Below are 27,630 nucleotides of genomic sequence, written 5' to 3'. Positions count from 1 at the left end.
ATGCCAAAACTTACTCTGGCAAAGCTCTGCTTTGCAATTTAGACTGACTGGGGTGGAATCTAGACACATATAAAAATGCTTTTTAAAAAAGCGTTTTGAAAAATATATTGAATTTGCCATAAGCTCACCGTCACCATCTGGTGTCACATTTGTGTAATGCACTTAAAACATTATATCTGCAGCTGTATAGCTGTGTCCTGGGTTGAATCTAGTGAAGTCATTGCATAAGCAGAACTACTTCAATGGGCACAATGGAACATCTCCTTCCCCTATACCCCAATGAATCTGCTCCAGAGGGCTGGGAAATCCTCAGAGCAGATGTGAGCAGAAGTTGTCCCCTTCATGGGATACAACCCAATCTCTCTCTCTCTCTCTCTCTCTCTCTCTCTCTCTCTCTCTCTCTCTCTCTCTCTCTCTCTCTCTCTCTCTCTCTCTCTCTCTCTCTCTCTCTCTCTGCTACTCAGGGTTATTTTGGAGAAGAAGCTACAGAGTAAACGGAGGCCTGAGTTTGACATTGCTCGAAATGTTCTGGAGCTCATCTATGGACAAACCTTGACCTGGTGAGAGATGCCCGTTTCCATTTTTTGCTGGGTCACTCCTTTTCCCTTTCCATATTCATGTTATAGTCTTACGTTCTGTTCACCCTGCAGATAAAAGCACCAAACTGTTTTTGAAGAAGGCAGAGGATCTTTAGATCACATGCATTTTATTTAAAACATCTACACCCTGTCTCATGTGAGGTGCTCAGGGTGGCTTTTAGTGCAATAACATATGTCAGGCATCCCCAAACTTCAGCCCTCCAGATGTTTTGGACTACAATTCCCATCTTCCCTGACCACTGGTCCTGTTAGCTAGGGATCATGGGAGTTGTAGGCCAAAACATCTGGAGGGCCGCAGTTTGGGGGTGTCTGACATATGTTAACAGAGGAAGCTGCCTTGTACTGAATTAGGCCACTGGACCACCTACTTGATATTGTCTACACTGACTGGCAGCCTTACCTGAAAAAGCCTGGGACTTATGCATACAAAGCATATTGTTCTACCCTTGAGCTGCAGCTTCCGCAAATAGCAATCCTATTATTTAAACAAATATCAAGACCAGCAGTAAATTAAACAATCCTAATTAACCACTTTGAAGCTGGAAGGCTTTAAATTTCCTTTAAATCTCCGCTGCCACAGTCTTTCAGGTACTGCTGCACACCTGCACCTTGTTGTTGGTTGTGTAGTTACAGTATTTTTACCCTATTTTGTATCATTCAAACTTTTAAAATAGGATCGTCACACCACAAAAACAACATGCAATGGGATGGAGCCTCTAGGTCAAGCACAGCTCCTTATCATGGACCCCTTGCAGCCCATCGATCTTCACCTTCAATCTTTCTGTGCATTCATTTCTTTCAGACTCTGCTAAAGAATTCCACCTCCTTTAAAAACCAGGAACTAGATTGAACAAAGTAAAATACTTCACAGGATTCTGGTTGCATAATTTGAGATTCTGGTGCAAAAATGTGCAGGGGTTCACAAGCTCAGCTTAAGTAAACTACTGGTCTCCTTTTTGTCCTCCTGCCCAGGCTGGGAGTCTTCTTTGCTCCACTCCTCCCTGTTGTCCAAATCTTCAAGTTGCTGCTCCTGTTCTATATTAAGAAGGTAATTTATCTGCCCATCTCCAACGGGCACTAATGCACTTTCCACTGCACTGAGGCAACATGCATTAGCAGAGGGTTGGCTTATGGAAGTTTTGTGGACAGAGAAATGGGGATGGTGACAAGCTAGCAAATCACGCCGAGTGGATGGAGGACTGCCTCCCAGATCTGTAGCTCGCTCTGTCCCAAAGACAATTAAAGGAAATGGAAACCTGATAGAGGTCCTTGACCAGCAGGAAGCAACCTAGCTTTTACTTTTATCAGTCATGAGAAGCTGAGAGTCAAATACATGTGTATATAAATGTATTGTATTATAATCCCTCCCCTTTTAAATGAAAAACAGCCTTGGGAGGTGCAATTCTGAGCAGAAAAGCAGTGGGAGAGAAGGGGTGCTTATTGCTTTTTCCATTGGCCATTGCCCCACTGGGTTGCTTTTCTTTCTGCAAGATTCTAGAAGCACATTGCCCTTTAAAGTGCTTGCTGTGGTCAATCTTCTCCAGTATATGGCTGAGAGTGAGTAAGCTAGCTTAAACTGTGTATTTTTTCCACCCTCCTAGACCAGCTTGATGAGAAATTGCCAGTCTCCCAGTAAACCCTGGCGTGCATCTCACATGAGCACCATTTTCATCACCTTGCTGTGCTTCCCTTCTTTCCTGGGTGCCTCCATATTCCTCTCCTACACCATCTGGGCGTGAGTAGATTTTCTGTTCAATTGTAACTGGCTGCAGTTACATTCCAGGTGTTAGAGGAATGCTACGACTGCTGGGTCTTTTGTCACACTTCTGTTATTTCCAGTTCTCTCATCCTGCCCATTTGAGCTTCTCCGTCCCATTCTACTGCAAAGCTTGTCCCCATGCCCACCTGAAAGGCACCTTGTTAGTAGTCTACATTGCTCCCTCGCTCATCTTCCACCTAGCGCTAGTGCAGCCACACTAGCCTACCTTCAAGGCACTAAAGTCTGAACAACTTCTCTGATGCTAGTGAGCATGCTGTCATCGCGGCCTCTGATGTGCTGCTCTTTTTAAACATACCATTTCTTGCTGTTCCTTTGACGGATGTGTCAGAAGCCTTACATGTGGCATCCTGCTCGCAGGACATACTGTAAACCACTCTTTCCATATGGGGTCGGGGGTCAAACATAATTAAGGATTTTTGCTTCGTTCTGGCAGACATGCACACCTGTTTTGATACTGCTAAATAAATTATGGTATGGTACATAATAGGTAAGGGACCCAGGTGGCGCTGTGGTTAAACCACTGAACCTAGGGCTTGCTGATCAGAAGGTTGGCGGTTCGAATCCCTGTGACGGGGTGAGCTCCCGTTGCTCGGTCCCAGCTCCTGCCAACCTAGCAGTTCGAAAGCACGTCAAAATGCAAGTAGATAAATAGGAACCGCTACAGCGGGAAGGTAAACGGCGTTTCCATGTGCTGCTCTGGTTTGCCAGAAGCGGCTTTGTCATGCTGGCCACATGACCTGGAAGCTATACGCCGGCTCCCTCGGCCAATAATGCGAGATGAGCGCGCAACCCCAGAGTCGGTCACGACTGGACCTAATGGTCAGGGGTCCCTTTACCTTTACCTTTACATAATAGGTAACATATTAAAAACTTGTCTTTGTGAATTGGCATATAAGAGAAATGCAGGCAACTCCCCATTTATGCGGGGGTTACGTTCTGAGGCGCTGCACGCTTAAGTGAAATAGTGAATATTGGGAACACTATTGAAAAGTCTCCAAAGAGCCTCCAAACCTCCATGCTCAAACTCTCCTTAGGCCACGGAGGTCAGTGCAAGTGTTTCTGGGATCGCAATTGCCAAGGCTCGTGCTAGATGCGCCATTTTTGCTGTTTTCAGGCCACTTCTGGGTTTGCTGTAATGCGTGCATGTGCTGTGGCAGGTGCCTTGAATATGCATAAATGGGGAGTTGCCTGTAGTTAAAAAGGGGGCTCTGTTACTGCAGACAACTGAATATTCAGACATTTACACAATCAGTTATTAGTTAAACCCATGTGGGCCTGCAGTAAAAGGTTGCAGAGGTGAGTACTCCTGTTCAGTCAGCCATGGTCTTCTGCATGATATCCCATTCCATTCCATTCCCACCCATTTTTCTATTGTTTTCTTTAACTCAAACAGTCAGTCAGCATTCCATGGCTGCTGAGCACACTCGGTTCTTATTCGGCTGCCCTTTGTTTTGGTTTCTGTCTAAAGGTTGTTTCGTTTTTTGCATTCCTGCAAACTTTAGGTTTTTTCAAGCCTGCTGGTATCTCTCCCTCTTGTGGTGTCATTTTGGCCTATTAATCAGTGACGCTCACCTTTAAACTTACATTTTTATGCTACAAATGGCTTTGTAAATTATCGAAAAATGGTGCATAAATGTTGCAAAAACAAAATGATTAAGTGTGTAGCTTTTGTATGCCAAGTAGAGCAAGTGTCTTTTGAATAGCTCTTTGATGCCGAGCTGCTCTTTGTCCATCCAGAGTAAAACCATCAAAGATATGTGGACCCTTCCGAGACCACGAGACCATCTATGAGTCTGGGAAGACCTGGGTTCTAAAGCTGGAGAAATCCAACCCAAACCTCACCTGGTTTACCTGGATCCACCAGCACCTGATCCAGAATAGCTTCTTCCTGTTTTTGATTGCTGGAATTTTGCTGTAAGTTGGAAAGACTCCATTATTTATCTAAGCTTAGAAAGCCATAGGTGGTTTGTCCCTTCCTAACCTCCAAAAAATCAAAGTGGTTTGGTGAATACCGTACAGGAATGGCATATACCTCAACCTGTCATATAATTGGAAGGAAGGCTGATTGTGTGCCCTGTTCTCAGCCTAGTTCAGCTTCAGTAGCATCAGCCACTGCTCAGAGCTGTTCTCTTCTGTAAAAGGTTGATGGTTTCCACTGTGGGACACCTCCCCTTATCATAAGCTAGCACTAATGCAACTTACTAAACCTATAAATATAATCTGCACATTTCAAGCTTTTCTTTAGCACTGTTGATGCCATATGCTGTTCCAACGCCACCACAATTTCCTATTTGGTGGCCTTCATTTGTTGCTGGATTCCCATTTCCAACATCTGTGGCAACTGGCCACCTGGCTGGGGCTGATGGAAGTTGCACAACATTTGGAAGGGTACCACATTAGTTACCCCTGTGTTACGTAATCCAATTATGATGCAATCCAGAGAAGGAAATTTTGGTGTGTTTCTCTGTCCGGCTAACCATACCTAATGGAATGTACACCTCAAAACTGTCAGAGGCTGAGGCACCAATATACTTGTGGGAAGGAGTGTCTTAGATGCACCAACACCCAGGATTTCTGACTGCCCAATGGATCGGGGGGTTTAGTTCCCCCCCCTCTTCTCAGTATGAGGGCAGACCATGATGCATCAGTTCTGTCACCAATCTGTCCCACATCCCTGGTGTGCATATTACTCTACTGCGCGTTTCTCGCTTAACATCTCTGTGTGCTCATTCTGTCCCACGCCTTTGTGATTTTGCAGAGCTGTGATCTACCTCAACTTCCAAGTAGTGAAAGGTCAGCGGAAAATCATTACCCTGCTGAAGGAGCAGATTGCCAATGTGAGTGGAGTCTGCTTTCTCCTGTGTAGTTCCGAGACCTGAAAATGCTGCTAATTCCTGCTTTGTCAGAGAATATGAGTACCATTCTGAGTGGGGCCTTAAGAACTGGGCCCTTAGTTCTTGGAATTTATTGGAACCAAAGCAAATGGGCTGCAGTCTGTTTCTTTCCCTGAATGAATGAATGAATGAATGAATGGATTATTTCCCCTGTGGTGAAAAGCAATGCAATAGAAGTATACTTGGTTCCTCAGCTTCCATTGAAAGATATTTCTGAAGACAGCTGTGTGTGTGTGTGCTCACGCAAAGTGCTTGTATACAAAATTATACAGATGCAATGCATCTTCCACATTAGGTCCCTGCTGTGAACAATCCCTTTGTCTGCATGAATCGTGCTAGTCATAAAGGCAGGACACTTCACTAATAATAAATAGATTAAACTTGCAGTAGACCCCTACAGCAGTTAGGGAAAAGCAATGGGCATTACAAACTTTTATTATCTGCCTGAAATGCTTCTTGGGAGATGGCAGAATAGATTTTAAGCCCTCCAGGAATGGCAAACAGGCCCAGGCTGCTGGAAATGCCATTCTCCTGTTGCCTCCCTTCAAGCTTCTTCCTGTTCAGGAAATTTCACAGTAATCTCGTCCACCTTCAGTCCCAGAACGTCCATTCATACGAATTGCAAGCAACCCCAGCTTCCATGGAAAGGCAAATGGAAATGTTTCCTTGAGCTGGATGAAGCGAGCACAGATCACATTTGTTTCAACCTTTTATATAGATTCCTAACATCGCTAGCATTTGTTCAAGAAAGCCACTTTCCTGCAACTCACCTTAATGTCTCTAATGTTCCAGGAAGGGGAAGACAAGATGTTTCTCATTCAGAAGCTTCATACTATATATGGGAAATGAGAATGCAGCAATTGAAGATGAGGTAAGGCTTTGGGGGCAGCTGAAGGTGAGGTAAGACTATTGAGGAGCTCCATGGAACTGATAAGATGCTGCTGCCAAGCTGCTTGGCTGGGTAGCACATACATAATGGACTAGTGCCTTAACCAAAGCTAGTGTACACCTTACACTGCCCACGCAGGTGCAGCGGAGGCTAATGGGGCAGGGCAGAGGAAGCAAAAAGGTAGGAGAAAAGGGTACTGTTGAAGGAAAGTGGAGAAAGTACAGCAGAAGTTTGTAACTTCCTGATGAAGGACCCGAAAGGTCCAAAACATGCTGGATATTGGGAAGCTTTTTCTCCTCTCTCTTTGCTTCCTGCTTACCCCTAAGCCCACATAGCCTGTGGCTTCTTGCCTGTGCAGTTTGTGCCTGGCAGGCAGGGTGCTTTTGAATGATGCACCAAGGCACCTAATAATAATAATAATAATAATAATAATAATAATAATAATAATTAATAATTTATTATTTATACCCCGCCCATCTGGCTGGGTTTCCCCAGCCACTCTTGAACTACCCTTGTCCTGAATTGTGCAGGGAGCCTCCATGAATACAGGAGGCTGGCCCTGCAGTTTCTGGGAGGTGATGAGGATGGCGAGAGCTTTGCATACACTCCCCCCCCCCGCCCTGCTTATGTGTGGATTTTATGTAAGTAAAACATCTGCAGAGACTGGTAATGAGACAAGCTTGGCTGTGTTGCAGTGCTCTCTCCTGTTACTGCTTAGTGTATGCATATGTACACACAGAAAGAAAGGAAATGCAGTCCATTTTTGAAAATGTATTTCACTAGGAAATCAAATTGATGGAAATAAATTGCAGGACCTTGGGGGCAAACAAGATATTATGGTAGCAGATTGGAGGAAATCGTGAAACAGGGCAGGGGAGCAATTTAAAGTGCAGCACGGGAAAGTGGGAGGGGTGCTGAACTCTTGCTCTGCCTGTACTTTTCCCCAAGCTGTTTTTTTTCTTCCATCAGAAACAGTGCCTGCCAAAAATAAATTGGAGGGAGAGCAGTTGGGAGAAGGGCTTAGTACTGCTGTCTCGCCTAGGTCTTTTAAATTACCAATACCGTGCTTAATAGGAATTTGGCATGATCCGCTAACACAGGATTGTTCCACTGTTGCATCTTGTTTGTCCTTGGATGCTGGCAATATCTTAATTCTTCTGTTCACTTCCCAGCACAATCCCAAGGCAATAATTTACAAGCAAGATTAGAGGCAGAGGGTGTGTTACTAACAGCCATTCTGGTAAGTGAGGAATGTAAAAGAGCACTAAAAGGAAGAACTGAAAAATATTGGTGTTGTTGTTGAGTGGTGCATATTTAGGACCATTATTCTGATTGTAAAAATAAAACCAGTTCTCTAATAACAATGGCACCTGAAATTTCCCTTTCAATCCAGCAATATATCAGTGGATGGGCAAGATGAACTTTTGCCTGAAATGCTCCTTGTGAGATGGAGAATTGATGTCGGCCCCTCTAGGAATGCTCTGAGGAATAGCCCGTGCTGCTGGAAATGTCGGTCTCCTCTTGTCTGCCTTCAAGCTTCTCTGTGTTCAGAAGATTGTGAGAATCTCATCCACCTTCAGCCCAATAACATCAATTCTTAATATTTGTTGGCAGTTCCAGCTTCCATAAACAGGCAAATTGAAATGTTCCTTGAGCTGGACCCAAGTACTTGAATGATACAGAAACTAATGATATTTAAAGGAGAAGAACCAAACACTGACTTTTTAAGAATTGTAATGGCCCTTCCTTTGGGGCTTTGCACAGTGGATTTGTAGGGTCATGGAAGCACAACAAGAAGATTGTAAGACATTAGTTGGCAGGATGCCATTTTTACCAGGACATCTTGATTTGATGCTATTAAAAACATTCTATTTTGAAAAACTACCCAATTACAGCTGTTCATGAAGCCTGGATAGCACAGTTGGTTAGAGTTTGGTGCTGATAACCCCAAGGTGGCAGGTTCGATCCCTGTATGGGACAGCGGCATATTCCTGCATTGTATATTCCTGCATTGCAGGGGTTGGACTAAATGAACCTCAGGGTCCCTTCTAACACTACAATTCTGTGATTCTACTTGTGAAGATTTGGTTTTGCTCCACCACCTTCTTTCCTGTCCCATCCTTTCCTCTTTTTTTGTTCCCTTTGTTTGTGAGCCTGGTGGCAGTACATCTTTTTATTATTATTGATCTGAGCAGCTTTGAGAGACAATTGTCAGAAAAACAGCATAGATTATAGCTGATGATAATATAACAGATCACCGTCATCTTTTTCAGGATTCCTTAGTTTAAATGTCCTTTTATGCTTAAATGTATCTTAGTTTGATTTCCCCCATCCCCAATTGCTTCTGGAACATTTCCGGAACATTTAAAGCTTTTCCTCAGCAGTGTTACACTGTTTAGCTCAAAATACCTTCTCAAGGAAACTCCCCAGATTGGTTCTGTCCTAACAGTCTAACAATTAGTCACACCGTTTTTATTCCATCAGGTATTTAAAGGATGAGAGGGGTGGCTATTTTTAAACTTTCAAAGTGTCACCTCCTTCACATGGCCCAAAGTCTGTGATTGATTCCGGGTAAAAGGAGGCAGGGCTCGGCACAGAAATGAGTCCAAGCAAGTCGCTTCCTCCACTTGTGGCAACAGGATGGATGGACAAATGGATCCTTTGCCTTTTCACCATTCTGTTAATCAAAGATCTTGCCACTGTAGCAGATGAAGCTACATGGGGTTTGGTGTATAGGACAATGGTTAGTGAGAATGGCATGCAGCTAATAATGTCACAAAAGGATATGGCAGAAGGTAAGTTTCATGCCACATATAATCAAATAGGTACCCTCGACACACAACCACATTCCACAGGTCAGTTGCAACTGCTGTTGTGTGATTACCTGAAGGGAGAAATAAATTTATTCTATATTATATTCTACTTAGAATGTATAAAAGTTACAATATCCCTGAAACCAAGGGCTACCTTTTGGATCCTGTGTTAACAACTCTGCATTCATTGCATGAACAAAGAATCCTGCAAAGAGGCTCTAAGCCACAGAAGGAATTTGAGAACTGGCACAGATGCCATGGGAACTTGGACTGAGAGAAATGAAGACCTTAATTGAAAAAAATGGATGAGACAGACATGTAGTTTGTCCTCCCCTTCCATAGAAGCATTATCTTCCAGCATCCTACCGGTAGTAGCACGTGCAAGACAGAAGAGGCAATATACTTAATGATTTAAATATGAAAATATTTACTTTCGGGTTCAAATGACACCCAAAGTCCATAGCAGCAATGTTGTTTCCACTGCCTGCAGAGAACTATTAAGTTTTGCTGGCTATAAATTTTGCTAGCTGCCGCTTCCTAATTCACACCCTGAGTGATAAGACTAGGACTGTTGCCTAGCTCTCTTTCTGCTGCTCCATGTCCAACCGAGGTACCTGAGATAAGAGCAATCTCCAGCTTCAATCACATCGGGTTGTAGAATGAAACCACTGCATCACGTTGGATAAGCCATTGCCATCACGTGCACTGGTCTCTACAACAGTGATGGGCTGCTTGGCACAGGCAATGATATCCTGGATTCGGAACAATGACTTCATCTCCACAAGGGACATATAGCAGGGTAGGTCACTAAAGTCAGAGTAGAGAGAGAAAACAGCAGTCACATACTTTTTACTGCCTGCTAAACTCTTTCCAATAAGAAGCCCTGCAGTGGAACATTGTGAGCAGGTTGCAAATCAACTGAAAATAAAAAAATATCCCCATTCTGCTAACTGCAGGTAGTCGTCATCGCCCCACTGCCTTGCCATTGGCTACCAATAGTCACTGAAGCCCATCAAATTCTGCTCCCCCTCTTCCAGAGCCCCCTGCACAGGGTTTAAAGTTAAATATCTCTTACATCTTGTTGAAAATGATGAGTACGGGGACTGATGCTAGCTGCTCAGCAGAAAGAAGTGACAGAAGCTGAATACAGGATGAGGAGATTTGCGTAGGCTTAGCAGCATCAATCATGTACTGCAGGAGAGACAGAAAGAAAAAGAGAATGATTCAAAGGCAGTCCCAAAGTGAAAAACTGCTTGTTTCTCAAGTTCCAGAGTTTTCCAACACTGAGCATAGCCAGAAGAATTTGGAAATATGCATGAACTACTGAGGTGCTGCAGCATACATACTGCCTAGTTGTTCTCTGATCAGAGCAAGATTTTCTAGAAATCAGAGTTATTTTTTTCTAAGTGGAAGTATTGTACAGGCCCCTCAGACCCTAAGCTTTCATTTTTAATGAAATAAGTAAATAAGAACAGCAAACAGCCACAGGAGCGGACAGATTTCCCTTACCAGGACGCAGCAACAGTCACTGTAATAACTAGACCAGATGGGGCCCATGCATCCTCCCAGTTCACGAATTGTGATTTTCTTTCCTATTTGAAGGTCAGTAAGGTTTGTGCCAACCTGCAAGGGGACAACCACCAATTAGACTTGTATGCTGGCGGGTAACTGAGCTGTTATTCACAACACAGGCAAAGGGATTGATCTAGGTACTTCTGTCAAGCATGACTCAACTCTTGACACTGGAAGAATCTGATTGGAGCTCTTCCATGCACTTACAAAGCCTGATAAGCTGGAGATACAGTTACAATTCTCAAAACAAGCTATTGCTGCCTTATAATGACAGTGCAATCCTGTGCATACTTGGTTGGAAGTTAAAGAACTCAATGTGTCTTACTCCCAAATAAGTGCATAGGTTTGAAGTCTTCTACTGGCAGCAAGTCCCACTGAGTTCAATGGGATTTGCTTCTCAGTAGACATGTATGGGATTACACTGTACATATCTCATGGACTAATGCAGACTGTAAGTGTGGCATTTTGTGTAGGTAACCTAAGAGCTGTGAGGTGTGAAATAAGTGTTACCAGGGAGTACTGGTATAGAGAAGAGTTGGTCAAAGTGTTGTTTTAAAACAAAATAATTTGGTTTGAGGTTTAGTTTATTTACATGACTCATCTGGGCAGAGGGCTCTAGGAATGTTTGTGCAATCAAAACCACGGTGCTTAAGGATAACTCAATAGTTTCAACCAGTGTCTTGAGAGCACTACAAGTTTCTTGGTTGTTTTTATTGATGGTGTGTTGCCCAGAAACCTCAAAATGCTGAATGTAGTCTTTCGTGTTTCTCCGAAAATAAGCCATACCCCGAAAATAAGCCATAGTGATAGGCAGTTTAACCTTGTGGGTTAAACTGTACCATACTTAATAAAAAATAAGACATCCCTTGAAAATAAGCCACTGTGTGTGTTTTTTAAGGAAAAATAAATATAAGACGGTGTCTTATTTTTGGAGAAACACGGTATGCCTGCCACTGAACCATGTCCTCTCCTTGTGTACAATTGCTTCTTTTCTCAAAGTTGCTTATTTTGAAAATATTTGGAGCAATATTAATACTTGCAGGAGGCTGGGGACAGGGTAACGTGATAATAGTTTTGCAGTGTGCAACGAACTGTAAGCCAATTACAACACAGCCATGTGTAAGCTATACAGTCACATGTACTAACTGAAGTGTATCCTTTGTACCAAGAAGAGTGACAAAATGCAACAAAGGTAATCACAGCAGAAACTATAGGAAGAGGTTGAGGCCTGTCTTAGAACTGCTCCTTGAGAGCCACCTACTGGCCATTATCACACAAAGCAAAAACCACTCTGAAATAAACCAATCTGTGTGCATGCACACGAAAGCTCATACCAAAATAAAAACTTAGTTGGTCTTTAAGGTGCTACTGAAGGAATTTTTAAATTTTGTTTTGACTCAGACCAACACGGCTACCTACCTGTAACTGTATATACAATGTTCAATTTCATTGATGAAATTTGCTCAATGAAGTTTGATTTCATTGATGACAGAATTGTAAAACATTAGCTAGTGTGACCACAGCATTGCCCTTATCTTTACCACAATTTGTTTCTGTCAAATATTTTGCCACATCTTCCTGTCAGGAGCAGTAAATCATCTCTAATCTGGGTACCACAGCATCCTGTACCAATCGGAACACAAGAAGCTGCTTTATGCCAAGTCATACTGTTGGTGGGCTAGCTGGGCAATATTTACTCGGGCTGACAGTGGTTCTTTCCTGCTGATGCTACTCAAGATCCTTTGAACAAGATGTTCAGGAGCAAACCTGCTGGCACCTTCTGCCTGCAGAGCACATGCTCTACTGCTGAGCCACATCTGCTGAGCCACAAGAACCAAACCAAAGATGAGAAAGGCCATACCGTAGGCAGAGTAGCTGGCGGCTCCCCAAGGTCTTTGGCACCATCTTTGGAGCTCAGCTGTGCAGAGAGACTGTTAAGGAAAGCGGTGGGAACGGAATGGAGAAAGGTTCGGTACAACACAGCACAGATACAGCCCAAATAGGTGCAAGGGGTTCCCTTCAACCCACAGGAGAGAGGATGGGAGTAGGGTTGCCATATGTCCTCTCTTTCCCCAGGGCACGTACTCTTTTTTTTCATGGGTAGAGTCGTCGTAGTGATCCATAGTTAAAAGTGGAAGCCACGAAAGTTTTGCTTTTCAAAATATGTCAACCCTCACGTGAAGGGTCTATTGTCATGAAGCCATCCTCCCACCACACCTAGCTTTCTGTCACCAGGAACTGTCTCCACCCCCTCTCCCTCCACGGCTTTTGCCCCAACTCGTGCCCAGTCGCACTGCCAGGCAGGCATGGATGACCAGCAAGAGGGGCACGAAGCCCGCACCCCTCCCAGGCAGGCCAGAGATGCAGCTCACCCACAACCCCTTTCCACCCTGGGCAGCCTCCTCGCTTCCTCCTCCGCCTTCTCTACCCGGCTACACCGACCACCTGCCCCCCCCAATAGCTGCCAAGTTATCCCTTTTTTAAAGGGATTTCCCCTTATGCTGAATAGGCTTCCTCGCGAGAAAAGGGAAAACTTGACAGCTATGCCCCCCCTCCCCAGCCGCGAGGGGATATTCTGCAGCCGCTTCACCAGCAGGGTCTTGCCGGCGCCCGAACCCCCCAGAAGCAAGTAAGTGGAGCCGCCGCCGCCGCCGCCGCCGCCCATCACCATAACAACCAGAGGCGACCGCTTCCTCCCGGCCACGAACCCATCCGTTCCAGGACCGACAGGCCGCTCCGGTCACTAGGTCCGCCAATCGCCTAATGCCTGCCGCCGGAAGTCCCGCCTCGGCGCTTAGCGGAAGCCGGAAGCGGGGCCTAGGCTGCGGAAGCGGGTTTCCGAGGCGAGCCAGATCCAGCGGTCGGTGCTACCTGCTCTTGAACGGGGATCGCCATGGGGCGAGGCGGCGGCACCTTCGAGCGGCTTCTAGGTACTGGGCGAGGGAGGGAGTCCCGGCAGCGACCTGCCCCGTTAACCTGTGACCCCAAATACCTGGGTGGGGTGTTCTGACCCTTCTCCTTCCTCTCCTCATCTTCGCCCTCCTCGCACCTTCGCCCGATGCTGCGCTTCTTCGGGCTGAGCTCCTTTGGGGAACGTCAAAGCCCAGAGCTCCTGCGCGTAGGACCTCCCTTTTCCATCAGCTCCCATTAAGCTGGAAGCCAAATAGGTTCCCCCCCCCGAAAGCTGCTTCTCTGTTCGCTGCCCATCCCCCCACCCGCCCCCTATTAATTCCCCTATGGTTATGCACTATGGTCACCCCACATATGCCCAGATTGAAGCTCCCAACGTTAAAAACAAAAACAAAAACCGTGTTTGGGCCTAGCAGCTGTAACCGACTTCATCTGCCAGACACAGACAGGATGACAACATTCCTTTTGCTGCCCTTTGATCTCGAAAATGGGCATTTGGGGTTTTAACCAGTGTTCGCCCTACTCAGTGTGGGTGCATTGGATCTAAGCCACATTCATAAAGCTCAGTGGATCTACTCTGAACACAAATAGCATTGGATACAACCCTTACAAAAATAAACAAAAATAAACAAGTCACACACGCCTATACATACACACACACACACACACACACACACATATTGTTCAGTGACGAATGAAGGGGTAATCACTGGATCAGAGCTGTGGTGTTTGTTTAACTGACTAATCTGGCCCTTTTTGAATTATGGGGGGAAGTTAACAGTCTTTTGAGAAATGAAAAGCATTATGCTTTTACAGTACAACACTGCTGATCTCACCACTATTACTAAAATCAGGCTCTGCAAGGTGACTAACAATCCAGGAAGTGACAGAGCAAGAACAGAAATCTCAGTTGACTGAGTCAAGAAGTGGTGCAGTAGGGCAGGTGTCACATGAGGAAGGAGTTTGAAATGTGTCATCTGCTGTGGGGGTGGCAAAAGCGTTGGTTACCAGAAAACAAGAAAAGGGGGGTGGGGGATGGGCACACAATTGTCATAAGATTATGAGCTCCTTTGCTAATTTTTATATAGTGCTGTCCACAGAGATTGAACTTTAGAGTAACATAAGCAAAAGAAAAAGAAAAACGTCAAATAAGCTTACAGTAATTTTTTTTGACAATGTAAGTAAGAAGATGAAAATGCACAGAAGCAGCTGCAAAAAATTAAGTCTTTGTGGATGGCAGATTGGAGTAGCAAACATGGGCAGTTCTGCAAGTAATATTGACTCTGCTATTGTGAGTTAGAAATGCTCTTTGTAAGGGGCCACCATTTAGCAGCAACATAACAGTTGTTTCCATTTACAAATTGCAAACTATATGAAAATCTCAACAGTTTACAATAGATAAAAATAAATTTAGAAACACAATAATTAAAATAAAAACCATATCAAATGATTTATATATAAACAAAACAAATTCATAAACAATATCCATTTCTATGTACAGCATAAACATAATATCAATTATAAAGTCAGAGAATGTTACAAGGCCATACAGTACAACATAAAATTTCGACCAAAATAATGCACATCATACAACCACTCACCCAATCCCACTCACCATCCATTCCATACAACTGCTACAATTGTTCACTACCTCAACATTATCTCTGTCAACCAACAAAATTACTCATTATAATTACTCAATAAAATTATAATCCACATACAAAGGATTGATGCCAAGCATAGGCATGTAAGATATTTTGCAGGACACTGTTAGGTGAACAGTAGGTCACAAAACAAAATGCTCTAGGTCAGGCACCCCCAACCTGCAGCCCTCCAGATGTTTTGGCCTACAACTCCCATGATCCCTAGCTAACAAGACCAGTGGTCAGGGATGATGGGAATTGTAGTCCAAAACATCTGGAGAGCCAAAGGTTGGGGATGCCTGCTCTAGGTTCTCAAATTTCTGGTGTACTCTACCAACAAAGACAAAGTATGGCTTATTTCTCCAACAGACTCCCAGAGCAAATAACTATATTAGCATTTGACCTGAATGGTTAATGGTTATTTCAATGTATTTCAGATAAAGCTACCAGTCAGCTTCTGCTGGAGACAGACTGGGAGTCCATCCTCCAGATTTGCGATATGATTCGTCAGGGTGACACCCAGTAAGTGCTGATGACTGCACCAATCTTTCTTCACTCTATATGCATCATGGTTTATTGATATGTTTAGGACACTGAGCTGTCCCACATTTTAACCTCGCAGCTGCCCTTTGCAGTAGAGTAAGTTGAGTATTTGTGGTTGCCCAGGTTCATCCTTTGAGCCTCAAGGGCGAGCAGAAATTTGAACCTGGGGGTTTCCACATCCAAAGCCAGCATTGTTGCTACTATGGCATGCTCTTTGTCTATGAAACAAATACAGTGGACGTTCGGGTAGCGAATGTGATCCATGCAGGAGGCATGTTCGCAACCCGCAGCATTCACAACCTGCGTCTCTACATGCGCGGGTTGCGATTTGGTGCTTCTGCACATGTGCAAAGAGCGATTTAGTGCTTCTGCGCATGCGTGAGTGCTGAAACCCAGAAGTAACGTGTTCAGGTACTTCCGGGTTCAGCTCAGGACACAAGCTGAAAAGACGCAACCTGGAGCATCTGTAACCCGAGGTATGACTGTACAGAGGTAGATAACATGTGGGCCATGTGTGGGACCCCCCCCCCAATGATTTCTGGTGGCCCCCAACAATTTGGCTGCTGTCATTGTTTACTGAGAAGGACTCGGTGTTGCTGAGCACTGTCGTGTTGTACTGGTGTGAGCAGAGAGGTTTCAGCTCCACCACCCAGACCAGTGCAGTGATGGGGATTTCCCCTTATTCATCAGATTGATCTGATGAGCAGGGGGAGTGATGTTGTTGAGCCCCGTCACTCCCTGAAGATCAAGGAACAGCATTTGCTCTTCCATCCCCATTGCTGATCTGCAGCTGCAATAGTGGGTGGAAAATGGCCTTGGCATCCAGTCCTTGGAGTGTTACTTTATGGTTAATATGGTCCTTGGACCAAAAAAGTTTAACTAAGTGAGAGGCTAATGAAATGAGCAGTTGATGAGTGTCGCTGCAGATTTTCTTCAGAAAAAATGGATTGCCAGGACAGTCAAATAAGTCATCTATTAATGTCAGTCTTTTTGGGTCTTAACATTCCATCTCATCCCAGTGTATTTATTAGTGTATATATTAACAGAACAACTCTTAAAACTACATACGAGATCTGCTCTTCTAGATATACGGCCTCTGCTGAAAGAGATGAGAAAATTGTTTTGTGGGTTTCTTTTCCTGTGAAACTAGAGACATGCTGTGAACAAAGAAGTTCCAGCCCTTGTGCAAAAGGAAAATAATAATAATTATGTGACAATTATGTTTGCTTATATTGGGTTGGTTCTCTGTGTTCTGCTTTAATAACGAAATTGTCTGAAATTATTTGACAAGGAAGGTATCTGTAGAAAAGAATAGGAAGAGAAGGCACTGCATGTATTTCCAAGAGTTTTCTACAACTACCGTACTGATACTTAAGAAAATGAAGCATATTCTTTCATCATACAGCAGTTTCCGCATTACATAGTAAATTCACAGACGTGCAAGATACCCTGTTTCTCATATTTTAAGACATACCCATAAAATAAGCCATAGCAGGATTTTTAAGCATTCAAGGAATATAAGCCATACCCCGAAAATAAGACATAGTGATAAGCGCAGCAGCAATGCCGGCCGCGGCAGGAGGAGGAGGAGGAGGAAAAAAATAAGACAACCCTTGAAAATAAGCCATAGTGTGTTTTTTTGAGGAAAAAATAAATATATGACGTGTCTTATAATATGAGAAACATGGTATTCACTGCCTCACACATAAATGATTTTGATTGGTAAATGGAACAGTTATCGTAGATTTGTTGTTGTTGTTGTTTAGTCGTTTAGCCGTGTCCGACTCTTTGTGACCCCATGGACCAGAGCACGCCAGGCACTCCTGTCTTCCACTGCCTCCCGCAGTTTGGTCAGACTCATGTTGGTAGCTTCGAGAACACTGTCCAACCATCTCATCCTCTGTTGTCCCCTTCTCCTAGTGCCCTCAATCTTTCCCAACATCAGGGTCTTTTCCAGGGAGTCTTCTCTTCTCATGAGGTGGCCAAAGTATTGGAGCCTCAGCTTCAGGATCTGTCCTTCCAGGGAGCACTCGGGGGAAGGAACTGGCAAGCCGCTCCAGTATCCCTGCCAAGAAAACTCCATGGACAAAGACAACAGGCCTATCGTAGATTAGTCAAATAATTTAGCTTCAAATCTTGACACATGTTGACACATTTCCCTCTTCCATTATAAGCACTGCTATTATATTTCAGGAGAGCAGGGATTTTGGGATGGCTTCAGAATGACAACTGGTCCTTCCTACGCTGCCGTTAGACTGAGCTGTTATTCTTTGCATTTTGTTGTCCAGGGCTAAATATGCTGTTGGTGCAATAAAGAAGAAAGTCAATGACAAGAATCCACATGTGGCTCTCTACGCGCTAGAGGTAAGCTAAAGTGAAACCACTTCCTCAGGGTGTATTCACTCTCCCAGGTCAATGAGCGAAGCTTTCTTTCCCTAACCTTGCGAGGGAGATGTGCAGCCAGCCCACTTTTTGTTCAAAGGAGGACCAGAACTTCTGCTGCCAATTACTTGTAACTAGGGCAACATTAAAAGCGGATTAGACAGATTCCTGGAGGATAAAGCTATCAGTGTCTCTCAATATCAGTCCTCTGGGGGGAAACAGTGGCAAAGGGCTGTTGCATTTGTATTTGTTGCTGGTGGTATTTCCATGGATGTCTAGTTGGCTACTGGGGGAAACAGGATACTTGACTAGATAGGCCTTTGGCCTAATCCAGCAGGGCACCTCTTTGGATATTTGGTCAGGGACAGTGCATGCTCATGAATATATTTTCCGCGTAGGTCTTGGAATCTGTGGTAAAGAACTGTGGTCAAACAGTTCACGATGAAGTGGCTAACAAACTGACCATGGAGGAGTTGAAGGAATTGCTGAAGGTAGGAGCTTTTTTGGCTGTTTCTCCTCTCCGTAAAAGCAAAAGAAATCCAAATTTATAAACAGTGAAGCCACCCTCCTAGGCCAAACATGGAGTTCCTTTCCAGCAGGAGGAAATTTTCAAGGAAAATCACTCTTTCTGTCCTTCCCACCCCTAGTAGAAGATGAATATACAGCAAAGAGAATAACTGAGGTTGGATTTCTGATGCTAGGTGGCAAGGGGGATTGCTCTGAGTGCCATTTCCCAATTAGATTGCACTTACGCTGTTCCCTTGGAATATTGTGGGTTCGTTTCCATTGGGCATATTGCCTGATCCTGGCTCTGCTCATTTCTACAGAGACAAGTGGAAGCCAATGTTCGCAACAAGATCCTGTACTTGATCCAGGCATGGGCTCATGCCTTCCGCAATGAACCCAAGTACAAGGTGGTGCAGGACACTTACCAGATAATGAAGGTTGAAGGTAAGGATGAGTGACCTGTGCTGTGAAGAGGGGGGCGGGGGCGGGTGGGAAGACGGAGTATGTTCAGTTGGGGATCTGGAGAAAACACACTGGTGCATATGTTTTAAGAAACAGCAATGACAGTAGCATGTCAGTGTCTTAGGTATAAGCCCTAATGGAACACAGTAGCTTCCAGAGCCGAGAAGAATTTCTGTGATCTTTGTCACTTGTGATAATATGGTATGTTGGACTATGGGTCAGGTGGTCTGAATTCTGGAAGGCCAAATCTATGCCAATCCCTCTAGCCTCATCCCTTCAGTACATTTGTGGAGATGTCATGTTTTCTTTGGTTGGAAAAGGGAACGTGGTGAGCAGGTGAATGTCCAGATTTTTAGAAGACATCTGAATGTTTAGGGAGGCTTTTAATGTTTAATAGATTATTGTATTTTATTTTTCTGTTGGAAGCCGCCCAGCCAGATGGGCGGGGTATAAATAAATTATTATTATTATTATTATTATTATTATTATTATTATTATTATTATTATTATTTGCATTTGTACACGGCTTCTCAGGTCTGCTACTTGGTGCCCCCATCCCAAGTACCAGCAGGTGCCTGTGGTTGAAGAGCCCAACAGCGTGACATTGTTTATCTTTCCTGCAGGTCATGTTTTCCCAGAATTCAAGGAGAGTGATGCCATGTTTGCAGCGGAAAGGGTGAGTGTCCCAGTTGGGAAAGGGGCACGCCTCACATATGGAAATGATTTGGACTTTTTTGTGGTAATTATAATCTGTCTTGATTCTTCTGTTGCTGAGTTTGGGCTGAATCAGTCTCCAGTGAAAAATCCAGCTGCCTGGGGGTGGGTGATAGCAAAAATAAAAAGTATCCCATTCGATTTGTACATTGTGGGCTGTGGGAAGTAAGAGAAGCTAATTGTATTACTCACTTGCTTATCTCGTTTTCATAATGTTCTTCAGAACAGCATCCCAGAGTGGTTCACAAAAGGTAAAAAATGCGCAGAAGTAAAGCCAACATTAAAAGCAACAGCAGAAAGTAAATACTTCTAATAGGTTGTTACGGAATCAGACTGCTCATACCCCAGGTAGAGCTTCTCTTAGAATTGAAGTTGTTGAGCTTTTTAAAGAATTTAACCCCAAAGCTGTTGAGCTTTTTTGGGGATTGAAGTTGCTGAGCTTTTTTTAGGGTTTTGCCCCAGGGCATATTCTGCCATAGGGGCCGGATTAGGCCCCTGAAACGGACTTTGGACATGCTTGCCTTAGTGCATTTTAAGCAATCTATGTAACTGAAGTAGGAAGGACACCAGGTAGATCTCCAGAGGCAGGGGAATTCCACATGGAGGGTGCCACAACTGAGAAGGCCCTCACACGGGTCTCTCTCTCACACAACCACACCCTACATACTGAGCACTACTCAGGGGTGGGCCCACAAGAAGGGTCCACAGATTATTAGCTTGCAAGTGGCACACCATGAGAGAAGAACTCAAACATACTTGGGTCCCAAGTCATTTAGTGTAATAATAAGCCAATATTAATACCTTGAAGTAGACTTGGAATCAAATAGCTAGCTGGTGCAGATCACAGAAAATTGATGTAATGCGACTCTGCATCTCATTCAGTAAACAAGCAGCGGCATTCTACACTATCTGCGGCCTCCTAACCATCTTCAAGGGCAGCTGCACATAGAATGCATTGCAGTAGTCTAACTGTGAGGGCTGTCAGCATGGATCACTGACAAGGGTATCCCAAGAATGACCAGCATTCCAGATCAGGAAGAGAACCACCTATTTAGTTTTTACTGCCTCTTTATGTTGCACATGCTTTTTCTCTATCTGGGATCCCTCTTCAAATACTGCTGCTCTTGGGGGTGCTTTTTTCGGGCTCTTAGGATCACTTCAAGGCTTTATGACAGCCTTTTTGTTACCCCAATACTTGCTTTGTTTCTGTGTGGCAGGCCCCAGACTGGGTGGACGCGGAGGAGTGTCACCGGTGCAGAGTCCAGTTTGGGGTGGTGACTCGTAAGGTGAGTGGTGCAGTTCCCTGTCCCAACCTGGAGCTCCTTTCCTGTGACAGCTGACATGACACAGAGCCATGTTATAATGGCAACAAGAGGAGGTGGTGGCCGGGAGATTTAAATTCTAGTGGGCTTCTATTCTCGACCTCTCCCTGTATTCACAGCACCACTGCCGGGCATGCGGGCAGATTTTCTGTGGGAAGTGCTCCTCCAAGTATTCCACCATTCCCAAGTTTGGCATAGAGAAGGAGGTGCGGGTGTGTGAGCCCTGCTACGAGCATCTCAACAAGTAAGTATCAGAGCTTAGTTAATGAAGAGGGTCGTTGGCACGGAAAGGTTGGGGAAGGATGAGATGGGGGTTTTTGTGGCAGCCTTTCTTTCTACATGTGCAGACTCTGGAGGGAGAAAGTTGTTATTCCTCTAACAGTAAACTGAATACAGTTCTACCTTGGTTCTTGAATGCCTTGATACTCATATGTTTTGGCTCCTGAACACCAAAAACTCGGAAGTAAGTGTTCCGGTTTTTGAACGTTTTTCAGAAGCCGAATGTCCAACACGGCTTCTGCTTGAGTGCAGGAAGCTCCTGCAGCAAATAGGAAGCTGCACATTGGTTTTCAAACTGTTTCGGGAGTCGAACGGATTAAGTTAAGAGAACCAAGGTTCCACTGTAGTCTGGCAAGTTGCAGCTTAAAGAGAAAAAGCTAATTGGCTTATTGCAGATCAACAGATGCTACAATAGAGCAGGTGTTGAGTGGTCCTCTCTTCCCCCACCCCCAAACCCCTGGCTGACCACCAGATTGCAGTTCAGCTGTGGTCATGATCCTGGCTTCTCTGTATACACAGGAAAGCAGAAGGGAAAGGAACTGCAACCACGGAGCTTCCTCCTGAGTACCTGACCAGCCCTCTTTCCCAGCAGTCCCAGGTGAGCACTTGGCTGTGATGGCAAGGGATGGGGCTCCGGCTTCACCCGTCACCTCTTCACCCGGGTTACAGTGACTGCTGTTTCTTCTGCCCTCAGCTGCCTCCCAAGCGTGATGAAACTGCCCTGCAGGAGGAGGAGGAGCTGCAGCTGGCCATTGCACTCTCCCAGTCAGAGGCAGAGGAGAAGGAAAGGATGGTTTGTGTCTTGAGAATTAGGGGGGGATTCCTGTGACATTAATACTCGGAGGTACCCTGCAGGGTTGACTGCCTTGTAGAGCTTAGGTAGCTCAATGTTCTGCATAAGCTCCCTCTTTACCTGCAACAGCCTAGTCCTCAAATATGGGAAACTTGTGCTGATGTCAAGTCTCCCCCCACCAAAAGGAGGCATTTTAATTGTTGGGTACTTTGCCAATCGGGTGTTCCGAAAAACAAACACGTTATGTCGTGTTCAGTTAATTAAAATGCTGCACTAACTTTCCCATTTTGTTGTCCAATTAAGAGCAGATAAAGACCATGCTGATTCTGGGTGAATCTAATTTCATCACTAACTGCACACTTATTTGTGCCATTCTGAGATGCCCAGACGTGGCGGGTAACTGTCAGGAGACATGCTTCAGGCTTCATTCCCGATCAGCTTCTGGCTTGCTGGCAGACGGCAAAAGTGGTTCCTGGCTTGCTGTGCAAGTTCAGGAATCAGTGAAGCATTCCTATATCGTTCTCCCTCTTGCTTTTCCTCTGCAGAGACAGAAAAGCACGTATTCCACATACCCCAAGGCTGAGCCGACACCAGTCACTTCATCGGCTCCACCAGTCAACACCCTTTATTCCTCGCCTGTGGTAAGTGCCCACCCGCCTGGAGAGATTTCCCCTATTGCCATTTATACACTTCTCCCGTGTCATGAACATTCTGTGGTAAGTCCAAGGAAGTCCATGGGAGAGGAAGAGAAGGTGTGTTGGCTTTTCCTCTCACCTTGCTTTAGCAGCTCCTTCTGCTCACGAGTCCCCTCATGCCTTGAAGCTTGAAACAGGCAGCGTTGATCTCCTAAGAGAATGGGAGCCAGTGGGGGTACTCTCAAGGTACCCATCTTTGTATGGGTGGTTAATCATGTAATATGTGTCTTATTTCAGAACTCCTCTGCACCTCTGGCTGAGGACATTGACCCTGAGGTAAGACCCCCCTGTCCCCATAAGCCATTTTGTAGTTTGCTAGTATCAGCGACACCCTGGCTAGTGACAACCAGCTTGCTTCCTGTTTCCCAACATCTCCTTGCAGTTGGCTCGGTACCTGAACCGCAACTACTGGGAGAAGAAGCAGGAGGAGGTGCGCAAGAGCCCCACCCCTTCAGCCCCGCTATCCATGGGGGAGCCAGCAACCCAAAACACCGAAGTCCAGCCTGCCCCACTCAGTGTGGTGGAGGTAAGAGCAACCTTCCTTTCCTGTGTGCTCTTAGGGTGCGTCTCAGTAAAGCAGAATTAGGCTCAGCTGCTGGGTTTGTTTGGTTTTTTCCTGAAATGGTTGCCAGCTGGTGAGCAACTGCTGATTCTTTCTCCAATGTGAGCAGCGGAATTAAAGGAGGCCAGGCACGGAGTGCGGCAAGCTTGCTGTGCTGCATTTGAACAGTCTGGAGGTTTAAGGTTTTTACAGGAGATGATGATGATGATAATAATAATAATAATAATAATAATAATAATAATAATAATAATAATAATAATAATAATTTATTTATACCCCGCCCATCTGGCTGGGTTTTCCCAACCACTCTGGGCGGCTTCCAACAGAACATTAAAATACAATAATCTATTAAACATTAAAAGCTTCCCTAAACAGGGCTGCCTTCAGAGGAGATGCATCGCCTTGCAGGGAAAGAGGGCAGGGGTAACCCAAGGCAGCTGAAGCCACATTGAAAAATGAACTTGGTTGAGCTTTAACTTAGTTGGAATTGCGGCTTCCAATTAATGGTCTCCCCATCTCTCTCTGATGGTCTCCCCAGCAGCAATACCAAAACGGTGAGACAGACGAGAGCCACGACCAGTTCCTGAAGGCTCTGCAGAACGCCGTCACCACCTTCGTCAACCGCATGAAGAGCAACCACCTGCGGGGCCGGAGCATCACCAATGACTCTGCTGTGCTCTCGCTCTTCCAGTCCATCAACAGCATGCACCCTCAGCTCCTGGAGCTGCTGAACCAGTTGGATGAGCGCCGCCGTAAGCTCCCAGGGCCCCGGCCCTTAATGTGGGCAGAGAGCTGCGGGAGGAGCTTGTAGCACGGTTGGGATCGCCTCTCTCCCCGTTAAATCATAGGCGGTTAATTGACTTCCTTGCGTTGAACCAAAATGGGTATTGTGGCATCCTTTCCACTTTTTAGCATTGGGGTGGGAAGGAAGGGAAGATGGCATGATGCCTTTGGCCCACGCTGAGGAGTCTGCTCTGGCTTTCTTCGAGGTGGGAGCTATACTTCCTGTGGATCTCACGGAGGTGGGGCTTCTGACAGCGCCTTTTTTCTCCCCTTCCCCCCGCCCAGTGTACTATGAGGGACTTCAAGATAAACTTGCCCAGATCCGGGATGCGCGGGGAGCCCTGAACGCTCTGCGGGAGGAACACAGGGAGAAGCTGCGCCGTGCTGCCGAGGAGGCCGAGCGCCAGCGCCAGATCCAGCTAGCCCAGAAGCTTGAGATTATGCGGCAGAAGAAACAGGTGAGGTGGCCGGTGCCAACTGTGTCCGGTACAAAAGGTACACCTGCCCTCTGCAAAATGGTTTGCAAGCGGTGTAGCCTAGTAAAGCATGAGGCCCCATGGCTCCCGTGTTGTAATGTATCGCATGTGCTTCTCCAACTTGTAGGAATACCTGGAGATGCAACGGCAGTTGGCGATCCAGCGCCTTCAGGAGCAAGAGAAGGAGCGCCAGCTGCGGCTGGAGCAGCAGAAGCATACGATCCAAATGCGGGCCCAGATGCCTGCTTTCTCCTTGCCGTATGCTCAGGTATGACGGGTGGAGAGGCCGAGAATCCCCCCTCCTCCTGCCTTCCGTGGCTGTTCTCTTTGTAAACACATCAGCCAAGTCACCGTCCCCCTCTTAACCTGCTTCCTCTCTCTGCAGCTGCAGGCCATGCCTCCTGCCGGCGGGGTGATCTACCAGCCATCAGGCCCCACAAGCTTCCCAGGCACCTTCAGCCCAGCAGGCTCTGTGGAGGGCTCACCTATGCACACAGTCTACATGAGCCAGCCTGCCCAGGGCAGCACCGGACCGTACACTGCAATGCCTGTGGCAGGAACAGGTAAGAGCCATAGGATGGAGGGGGAATGTGTTAGCTGAAAGCACCTGAAATGGGATACTGGGCTAGCTGGCCTGGTCTCGGAAGGCTGTCCTTTTCTCATATTTCATCTGTATTTCAGATCCCAACATGGTGAGCACTTACATGTACTCAGCAAGCACCAATAATGCCCAGGCAGCTCCGCAAGGGCAGGCTGTGCCCACCACGAATCCTGCCTATTCCTCCTACCAACCTACACCTACCCAAGGCTACCAGGCAAGTTTGACCCGCAGCTCAAATTTCCTCTGCCCCAAATCAGGGGATTAAATCCCAGCAGGTTATATGTGTTGTTGTGAAAGTGGAGGAGGGAGAATTCAAGCCAGCGTGGTGATAACGTTAGTGTTTGACTAGGACGGAGAAGATCCAAGTTCGAATCATTCTAGCGGTGATGATTCTTTCATTATGAAGCTGAAGCACCTATTTTAAACCATTTTTGGAAGGGTAGCCAAGTTAAAATAATGAAGCCTTGTGCCAACATAAAAGACAAAAATAAAAATCATTGCATCAGCTTCAATGGACTACAGTCCAGTTAATCACATTATGTGTGTTGTGGTTCAAGCATTTGGATTTGGACCTGGGAAATCCAGGTTCAAGTCTTCCCATAGCCTTCAAGCACGGTGTAAGTAGCAAGCTCTCCGTCTTACCTATAACACCTACATCCCAGGTTGGTTGTGTGAATAAAGTGGAGAGGACTGTGCATGCTGCCTTGAGCTCCTTGGAGGAAGAGCGGAATATAAATAGTCTTTGCCAGCTTGCGAGTAGCGAAAGTTTCTCCCTGTGTGTTCTTGCCTGCGTGTTGAAGTTTGTCTAGACTTCTTACGCATTCCTGCTTCCTTTACCTTTCAGAACGCAGCTGCCCCTGCCCAGACCCAGGCTATCCCAGCCATGACACAAGCGCCACAGGGCTACATGGGCAATCAGTCGGTCTCTATGGGCTACCAGCCCTACAACATGCAGGTGAGACTCCTTGAAACTGTTGCGCTATGCGCCTTCTCCAGTGTCTGGTGTGAGGGCAGCCGGCAGACAGGACTGAAGGGGAATTCTTCTATGTGCATAGAGGCAGCAAAGCCACCCCTAAGCTCCAGGCTGCCTCCTGTTACGAATGAAGCCATGTGGATTGGCGGAAAGTCTCATGCCCTCTTCTTTTCCTGCTAGAACCTCATGTCAACCCTCCCTGGCCAGGAACAGGGTTTGAGTAACCTGCCACCCCAGCAGCCTTACCTGTCAGGACAGCAGCCTATGTATCAGCAGGTGAGTCTTTGACCAACCACTTTGGGGGCAACTGTTTTGGCGACTTCTTCATTTTATGTTAGGCTGGTGCCCTGAATTCCTTCAGCTCAACATTGTTTGGCTTTTTAGGCTCTGTGCCAATCCATGGGTTGGGGGACCGTTATCTACAGTAGCTTTAAATGGGGGAGGGGGGGATGACTTTTCAAACAAGACCTCCTTACTTGCTTCCCTGTTTCTCTCCTTACAGATGGCACCTCCTGGAGGACCTCCCCAGCAGCAGCAGCCTCCTCAGCAGGCTCCAGTCCAGGTGCAACAGGCACAAGGCGGCAGCGGAGAGGCTCAGCTGATCTGCTTTGACTAATCTCTTGGCTTATGAGGAAAGGGAGGGGTGGGTTTCTAAGACATTGTAACACTACCATCTGTTGGTCACTGCTGTACTCGCTACACCATTGCTATTACCTTGCGCCATCCCCACCCTGGGGAACAGAGAGCTGAGCCCCCGCCGTCCTAGGTAGTTTCCCGTTGGCTACCTGTACCTCCCCTCTCCATCCCTCACTAAGTGAGCCTTCTGGGAGGAGTGAGAGACACCTGTGCTCAAATAACCTTATACACTGTTCCTTGGCTGTGGAGAGAGAGAGTAGCCCACTGCCTGATCCTAGCTTTGTGTTGGCTGGGTAGCAGAGCAGAATTCTCAAGGAGCCCTTCCTATGTGCGCCGTTACAGGTTGGAGAGCTGCTCTTCTCTTATTGGAAACTGCATTTAAGCATGCTCCAATGCCAGAGTAAATGGGTCCAGCCCACAGCATGATCTGGGCCTACATCCTTCTCCCCCCTCCCCTTTAGTACATTCTATGGTTGCATCTTGCCAATCAAGTGGCCTTCATCTCCAACACCACTGCCCCCTCCCCCTCCATGACCTCACAGCCCTCCATGTCTCTTCTCAATCCTTTGGAGAACCCACGACATTGAACACAGCCTGCTCCAGGCCTGCATTTCTTCTCCCCTTCCTCTGCCCTACTTATGCTCGCTGCTTTTGAAGACTCATCTCTTGTGTTTAGTGCTGGTGTAGACAGAATGGAACCAGTGACAATAAAGTATTTAAAACATTTTTCAGTCTGTGCTTCCTCATAGGCCTTGGGTTAAAAGTTTCTGTCTCTGCAGAACTAGTTGGTGGCTTGTGACCG

The 27,630-nt window shown here is 45.9% G+C and overlaps 3 protein-coding genes across 13 annotated transcripts in view; 2 read left to right on the top strand and 1 right to left on the bottom strand.

Annotated features, from left to right (window-relative positions):
- The window catches only part of TMC6 (transmembrane channel like 6), a 30,671-nt gene extending 22,625 nt beyond the window's left edge, over window positions 1-8,046 (top strand). For 3 of the 4 annotated variants that reach the window (XM_035104227.2, XM_060271915.1, XM_060271916.1), the window contains exons 16-22: window positions 465-560; window positions 1,572-1,647; window positions 2,201-2,334; window positions 4,117-4,293; window positions 5,138-5,216; window positions 6,066-6,144; window positions 7,556-8,046. In XM_035104227.2, the coding sequence (XP_034960118.2) occupies window positions 465-560; window positions 1,572-1,647; window positions 2,201-2,334; window positions 4,117-4,293; window positions 5,138-5,216; window positions 6,066-6,122 (619 nt within the window). In that variant the 3' untranslated portion in view covers window positions 6,123-6,144; window positions 7,556-8,046. Of the gene's footprint in view, window positions 1-464; window positions 561-1,571; window positions 1,648-2,200; window positions 2,335-4,116; window positions 4,294-5,137; window positions 5,217-6,065; window positions 6,145-7,334 lie in introns of all 4 variants that reach the window. The other variant, XM_060271914.1, reaches the window with a different exon arrangement.
- A 902-nt stretch (window positions 8,047-8,948) lies between these two features.
- On the bottom strand, window positions 8,949-13,328 carry ARL16 (ADP ribosylation factor like GTPase 16). Of its 4 annotated transcripts, none has more exons than XM_035104232.2 (5): window positions 12,409-13,096; window positions 10,485-10,598; window positions 10,051-10,166; window positions 9,590-9,782; window positions 8,949-9,046 (listed from the first exon to the last, which is right to left on the bottom strand). In XM_035104232.2, the coding sequence occupies exons 1-4, from the start codon at window positions 12,643-12,645 to the stop codon at window positions 9,614-9,616; spliced, it is 636 nt and encodes a 211-aa protein (XP_034960123.2). In that variant the 5' UTR covers window positions 12,646-13,096; the 3' UTR covers window positions 8,949-9,046; window positions 9,590-9,613. The 4 variants fall into 4 exon arrangements, with proteins under 4 accessions (XP_034960123.2, XP_034960125.1, XP_034960124.1 ...); XM_035104234.2 differs by lacking the exon at window positions 8,949-9,046 and adding an exon at window positions 13,216-13,328 and having other exon boundaries at window positions 9,383-9,782; window positions 12,409-12,478; XM_035104233.2 differs by lacking the exon at window positions 8,949-9,046 and adding an exon at window positions 13,122-13,246 and having other exon boundaries at window positions 9,383-9,782; window positions 12,409-12,467.
- Window positions 13,329-13,334: 6 nt separating this feature from the next.
- HGS (hepatocyte growth factor-regulated tyrosine kinase substrate) lies at window positions 13,335-27,555 on the top strand. Of its 5 annotated transcripts, none has more exons than XM_060271922.1 (21): window positions 13,335-13,477; window positions 15,538-15,622; window positions 17,932-18,007; window positions 18,424-18,516; window positions 18,853-18,976; window positions 19,618-19,670; window positions 20,926-20,994; window positions 21,150-21,274; window positions 21,829-21,907; window positions 22,004-22,102; window positions 22,648-22,743; window positions 23,035-23,073; window positions 23,180-23,323; window positions 23,901-24,111; window positions 24,428-24,600; window positions 24,746-24,886; window positions 25,004-25,181; window positions 25,300-25,426; window positions 26,057-26,174; window positions 26,373-26,468; window positions 26,695-27,555. In XM_060271922.1, the coding sequence occupies exons 1-21, from the start codon at window positions 13,441-13,443 to the stop codon at window positions 26,806-26,808; spliced, it is 2,277 nt and encodes a 758-aa protein (XP_060127905.1). In that variant the 5' UTR covers window positions 13,335-13,440; the 3' UTR covers window positions 26,809-27,555. The 5 variants fall into 5 exon arrangements, with proteins under 5 accessions (XP_060127905.1, XP_060127903.1, XP_060127902.1 ...); XM_060271920.1 differs by having other exon boundaries at window positions 23,898-24,111; XM_060271919.1 differs by having other exon boundaries at window positions 19,618-19,733; window positions 22,004-22,093; window positions 23,898-24,111.
- The last annotated feature ends 75 nt before the right edge of the window (window positions 27,556-27,630 follow it).

The sequence above is a fragment of the Zootoca vivipara genome, chromosome 2, assembly GCF_963506605.1.
Source record: "Zootoca vivipara chromosome 2, rZooViv1.1, whole genome shotgun sequence".
Classification (NCBI taxonomy): domain Eukaryota; kingdom Metazoa; phylum Chordata; class Lepidosauria; order Squamata; family Lacertidae; genus Zootoca; species Zootoca vivipara.
Note: the sequence above shows the minus strand (reverse complement) of the source record. Positions and strands in the feature narration are given on the sequence as shown.